This window comes from Wasmannia auropunctata, unplaced genomic scaffold, assembly GCF_000956235.1.
Source record: "Wasmannia auropunctata unplaced genomic scaffold, wasmannia.A_1.0 LD336116.1, whole genome shotgun sequence".
NCBI classification, from domain to species: Eukaryota; Metazoa; Arthropoda; class Insecta; order Hymenoptera; family Formicidae; genus Wasmannia; species Wasmannia auropunctata.
In genome coordinates, this window is record NW_012026774.1 from 4,482,143 (window position 1) to 4,488,860 (window position 6,718).

Genomic DNA, 6,718 nt, shown 5'->3' on the forward strand with positions numbered 1-6,718 from the left:
CATTTGACATCATTCCGAGTATTTCTGCCAAAAATCATAACAATTAAGCGTGGGTCGTTTTCGGAAGTTCAGCCCATATACTCTATATCTTTCAGGTTACGTAACAGGTTATGTTGAGATTTTCTGGGTCACATAAACTGTGCTTACAGTCGGTCCGAAACAAAATCACCTTAGCGTGCTATCTGATTCGGACTGAATGACGCGAGAAATGATTGTACTGTAAGTATGATTCGGACCGCGGCCTTAGCCGTATCTTATTAAAGTTCAACCGAATGAACAGCAAAAGCGAACGAGTAGCAAACTGCAAAGCTGAAAAAGCCGTGTGCAAGCCATGTGTTATAAACTTGTGATATATATATAATAACAGAAAATATAACTCGTGATATGATATACAACAGAAAATAAATATAATGAAAAATTGAGGAAGAAGTACGGAAACATGTTTATGATTAATTTATTTTTAATAGGTCCTAATAGGTCTAATATATGTATACGCGCGATTGAGATCATCTTTAATCTATCGATATCGAAAACGTAAATGATAAACCGCAATTATAACTTTTTAAACTTGGTTATTATAAAGCAATCTTGTATTGTAATTTAAAAAATTATTGATAAAAAATTATTAATAAATAAAATAATGAGCTATATGAGCCAGAGCAGGGTTATTTAATTGTCAATATAATAAGAATTAAGATACGTAAAAATGCAATTATACAATAGATATACTCAATAGATATATCGCTATTGATATTTGTACTTATATTAATATTATTATAAATTAAGGTTAAACTTCAATATGTTACTGCAAAATTCTTTTTTATGCGCAACAAATGCGGTGGAAACGGTTCTGAAAAATTTAAATCACGTGACATTTTGCTGCTGCTGCGTGCTGCGTATGAAAAGGCACCTTAAAAGCTGACAGCTACTATCATAATTTTATAGTTAAACTGTGATATCGCTGTTAATTTATGTTCCATTTTTTGTAATTTGTTTACTGATAATTTTAATGCAATAAAGTGATGTACACACGCATACGTATGTACATTTTTTCATGACTTATGAAGTTCTCATTTTTTTATAGGTTATGTGGTATTGGGCTCGCGCATAAACTTAAAAAATGATGAGAAAATTCTTGGAACAGTGGTTTAACATAAAAAACAAACATGACGCCATGCACTTTAGACGAAAACTTTCGATAATTTACGCATTCGTGACATGGAATACGCTTGGTGTCATGTTCTATGTGCTCATGAAAGATAAAATACCAGAAGATCCTAAAGAGCGAAGTAAATCCATATTTTATCGATTTTTTTATTTTTATCGAAGACACGGGACACTTATTTTTTTACAGGACAAGCTTATGGACTCTTGACTGGTGCATCCCAAAATATGCACGTGTATCAGGTATCAGGCATGACACTCACCAATCAATTTGATGTCGCACACAAGGCCAAGGTTGCCCAGATAGAGGAAGAAAACGAAAAAACAACTGCTGACGAGTCTTAGGTAACATTTAAATAATTATTATTTCTTAGAACTCTCATGTAGCATTGCATAATACATATCAAAAAAGATAATCTCTTAGGCTTTATACTATCTACTCGTGTACAAAATACAGAGCAATTAATCACTTATCATAACGCTTCTGAGGAACCTTTCCCCAGTCAGTCAAGAAAAAAATGTACAATGTATTAAAAATTGATTATTCGGCAGATCTCTCTCTTCCCTCCCTCCTCAGGGAAGAGATCTTCGTAAGGCAATAGCACCAACATTGGAACCGCCAGATTCTGGATTCAATTCCTTCAATCTCTGTTCCATTTCACACAGTAATGCTGATCTGTAAAGATAGATATGCAAAATACAAATGTAACCAGATTACCCATGCGTTGAAGATTATATCAATCTTATTTCAAATCTCATTCCTCACCTATACTCTTCATAACGCATCACAACCTCCTCTAGTTCCTGCTTGTACAGCCTGGTGAGCATGGCATTGAAGCAATCCAGCTCAGGCAAGCGAAATAATTCCCAACGAAGTTTGCGATCTAAAGCTATCGAGGCTCTACTGTACACGTACAGCCAGTGGGGTATTTCCTCGTTAAGATAAGGATTGGCCGGCACGAGGACACTGTGAGAGTGAAAATGAGTGTGCCGTGGTGGCGACACGACCCGCACTGCTTGCATCTCATGTGGGTAGCATGGGTGTTCGTACTGCGCCTGGCGCGTGATGTGGCTGAAAGAGAAAAACAGGATGCATTTTCGTTGTGATACATTTTTCATATATCGAAAATCCTCTTTTCAAATTCACTCACTTGACGTAATAAACACCGTACTCGGGAGACTCGATTCGCTCCCATCCCGTGGGCAAACCCTCCTTCTCGAGCGGATGCGACCAGTGCGTAGTTTTGGTGTTATGATCAATGTAGTACTTTCGACCACGGAGTGTGAAGTCAACCGACCATCCAGGCGGCAAAGGCAACTCATCCTGCTGCTCATTTCGAGAACTCGATCTTTCCGAATAGCATCTACTGTAGCTTCAACCGAAAATCGGAACTCATTGAAACAGTTTTTAACGAACGCAAGATACAGGAATAATTTTTACATTTCGTAAATTTCATAATTTTGTAATTATATGTAGAATGAAAATTATATCAATTTCAATATGTAGCTTTAACACTACTTACAATTAGTAGAATTGCTACAGATATGAGAAACCAGAAATGTCAGATAATTTACTAACAAAGGTAAGCAAAATGAATTATTGATGAGATTTTTACGGTTTGTAGAACACACTTCAATATACTAGTAAAATATCTGTAAATATACAATGATTTTAGTGCATTGTCTACCGTCTGATTGGCTCATTCATGTTTTTCATATCTTTTTTTCTTTTTTCAATATTTTTGTACAATATTTGTAATATGTGTACTTAATTGTGCTGGACTTCAAAAATCCAAATTTTTTAGTGCAAAGTTTGTAAGTAGCAAAATTTTTTTAATTTCTCGAAAACTATTGCGTATTTAGGAATATTTTATCAGTGTAACCCAGGAACTTACAAATCATGAAAGTTCTATACAAATCAATAACTCTCACTTAATGACTTCCCTATTAAAATGTTAAGGTATTATATTATCGTTTTAATTGTTTAATTCTTTCTTTTTTAAAACTGTTTAAACTTATTAAACAAACTTTTTAAATCATTTAAAGAAGTAAATGTTTCACATATTTTTTTTACACTCTTAGTGATTTGCAAAATGTTATTGTATTAGTCTGATTATAGTTAAAAAGAAAAACAATGTTACAACTACAGATTTTTCTTGTTTTTAAAAATTCTTTAAAAATATAAAAATTGTTTTATTTATTGTATTTTTCCGTTTTTTTGTTTATATTTTTCTTTTTAATAAAAAAAAATTGTAATATTTTTTTCTCGTTTTTATTGAGTGTTTTCTTCAGTAAGAGAATTTCTTCAAAAAGTGATTAGAAAAACTGAGAAAAGTCAAAGAATATTTTTTTCTGTTTCTGTAGCAATCCTGACAATACTGTTTTTCATACTTAACAAATATTTTTAACTGATTAAAATAACATTGGAGAATTTTTGAAATACAGCGAAATGAGGTAAAAATAAAAATGCTTTTACTGTACTATATTTGAAAAATAAAAATGCCTGTAAATTACTGTAAATAATTTTCTCTTAACAAGAATGTCATGCAAAACGTCATGCAACTTAAGGCTTCAATAATTACATATGATATGTAAAGCAATTCATAATAGAAAAAATTAGACACGAATAAAAATGCTGAAAGCTATAGAAAATTATTCTTGTACCCAGCATTGTGACGATAAACGGAGTGATTGTAATCTTCGTAACCAGTATCGACGTCGAAAGGCACGTAAGGCATCTGTGGTGTCTGGACTCTGTCCAGATGGTACTCGGATCCAGCGTATTGATTGATATAAGTATGTGACATTGCGGGTGACAGTTCGGGATGATACATAGGCGTCGCAGTCCTCAAAAACATGCAGTCGTTCATTCCAGTGTTAACGGAAAGGCCAGCAAATCTATCAGGAAAATAAAGGGGATAAAATCAGAGGAAATATGTTACGACATTCTCTGATAAAGCTTATTTTGTTCTCTTAATAATTTCATAGCTTCATTTTATAATGAAATATCTTTTAACAGTATATTTATATTTATAAATTATCGTTTTGTAAAATCAAATTAAACATAAGATCTACTATTAACCTTTGAGCTAAGTCGGGAACGGAACTGTTTGGTGTATATTTTCCCTCATGGCTGCCCAGACCGACGGCACTGTTCGTAGTTTTCGTATTTCCAAACTTTTGCACCATACTAGGTTGCGGAGAAACGGACTATGACACGAGAGAAGCATCGATAAAAATCAATATCTTCAGATGTCTTCTTATATGTTTCAATGATTCTTGACCAGGACTGCTGCTTGGGAATTACGAGACATTGTATATAACTTTTTCATGACTCGTCGATAGAAAATTGGTAGACGTGAATTGTGTTTTCACTAATAAATATATTTTAAGACTTCGAAAAATACTCAATGTCAGAAAAGTTACGAATTAATATTACAAGGAGGATTGATGATACAAGGAGGATCTTTTTTATTGGATTCATTTTTAAGATCAAAATATATATTTTATACCTACAAAGATATATGCAAATATCTTTTATATACTTACGTTATTTTTTATATACTTTACACTATTTATGAATAAAAACATTTTTGACAATAGATTATATTAATCTTGGCAGCATAATAATGGTAATATCATAAATTATAAAAGATTTACTTACATCGAGAGATAAAAAATGATTTTTGGAAATAACATGAAATAATATTATAATTTTATAATTTAATAGGTACTGACAAATCTTAAAAATTTTGTTGAGACAAGTAAATCTTAAATTTTATTTTTATTTTTTATCGAATTTATATCAGGGAACATTGCGATGTAATATGTAATATATTTATATACAATATAATTTTTACCATAGAACTTGGCATCATAGGATGATTGTTACGTCGTCTCGGCCTTTTGTTCGGTTCTGTTGTCCACACGTTGATAACTAAATACAAGTAACGCGAACTGTATACAATCGATATTTCGACTGCAAAGTACAGTTTTGGAGAATATGGGCGATAAAAAATGAAAGAGTGCACTTTGTTTTTTTTTTTAAAGCAAGGACAGTACATTTGATTACATATAATTGTTTCATGAAAAATTTATTATTAATTAAATATAAATTTTATGTACTAATTTGTTATTTAACAACGTTGAATATGACATATACTAAATAAGATATATGAAAATAAAAAATTGGAGATTTTAAATTATAATTAAATTAATTAAAAGTTATAACAGGCGATAAATGTATGTAAAAAATATTTTCCCTAATTTAATCCTAATTTAATTTAAAAACAAAATGTTTACTTAATCTTAATTGTTTATTAAAAAATTTATTAATACCTATAAATTTTACATATTACTTTGATACTAATGTCGACTAATGATATAAATGCTAAAGATATATGAAAATAAAAGAGCATTTCAAATTATAATTAAATTAATTACAAGCTGTAGTTGGTGATAATTAACAATGATAAATATATGACGTACATGAAATGTGCGTGAAAAACGTTTCTTCTGATCTAATCTGAGCTTAAAAATAATTTTTTTTAATCAACGATTTTATAATATCGCCCTTAATATATTTACGTCTGTCAATCTTTAATAAAGTATATATTATATGTCAAACATAAAACGTACATATATGTATGCATAAAACTATAAAGACATATTGCGTTTTTCTTTTAATTTGAATAAGATATGAAACGGCATCATAAATAAAAAAAAATAAGAAAAAATATTTTCGCAAAATATCAAAATAAAAATATAGGTTAGTTCTTTATCACTGCACTGCACTAAAAATTTGCTTGCTTTCAAATTTCAATATACAGGGTGTCTCGTGCTCAATGATACAGCGCTCGTGGGGAGGTAGAGTGGACCAAACTGAATCAAAAAGTCCTCTACAATTTTACGATCTTCGCAATAGTTATCGAGATACTAATTATTTTAAAAAAAGAAAAAATTTTACACAATGGCCAAATTTTTGCTTCACTATAATTCTATTGATCATTTTAGTAACTTTAAGTCTGTTTTATGAAACTTAAAGTTATTTGGATAGACAATGGCATTAAACTTTTGCTGCATATAATTTTGAATAATTTAAATGGTTTATTCAAAAAATTTTTTGTGATTTAAAATAAAATATTTTTGTCTCTATGTCTAATCAAATACTTGGCAATTAGTATGATCTATTTGTTTTTGGACAATTTTTATTTGTTAAAATATTTTTGGTTTAGATAAGATGTACCTAATGTACGATACACTTGTATATACTTGGTGTAAATTTTTTTTTAATGATTAATATCTCGAAAACTATTGCGAAGATCGCAAAATGGTAGACTTTTTGTTCAGTTTGGTCCACACTACTTTCCCACAAGCCCACAAGCGCTGTACCATTGAGTACGAGACACCCTGTATACCTACCTATTTCATTTTCAATATACATGAGTGTACATTAGTTCAGTTATAAAGAAAAGACTAAGTGACAAACGTCCAAATGCAAAGGAAAGATGGACGGAAGAGAAAGAGAGAGAGAGAGAGAGAGAGAGAGAGAGAG

General features: G+C 30.7%; 1 protein-coding gene across 4 annotated transcripts; it reads right to left on the bottom strand.

Moving 5' to 3' along the window:
* Positions 1–1,503: 1,503 nt before the first annotated feature.
* On the bottom strand, positions 1,504–5,381 carry LOC105448029 (protein salvador homolog 1). Of its 4 annotated transcripts, none has more exons than XM_011686393.1 (6): positions 5,025–5,381; positions 4,247–4,374; positions 3,829–4,062; positions 2,316–2,537; positions 1,931–2,236; positions 1,504–1,840 (listed from the first exon to the last, which is right to left on the bottom strand). In XM_011686393.1, the coding sequence occupies exons 1-6, from the start codon at positions 5,226–5,228 to the stop codon at positions 1,738–1,740; spliced, it is 1,197 nt and encodes a 398-aa protein (XP_011684695.1). In that variant the 5' UTR covers positions 5,229–5,381; the 3' UTR covers positions 1,504–1,737. The 4 variants fall into 4 exon arrangements, with proteins under 4 accessions (XP_011684695.1, XP_011684703.1, XP_011684710.1 ...); XM_011686401.1 differs by having other exon boundaries at positions 2,316–2,531; positions 5,025–5,380; XM_011686408.1 differs by having other exon boundaries at positions 4,247–4,456; positions 5,025–5,114.
* Between the last annotated feature and the right edge of the window lie 1,337 nt (positions 5,382–6,718).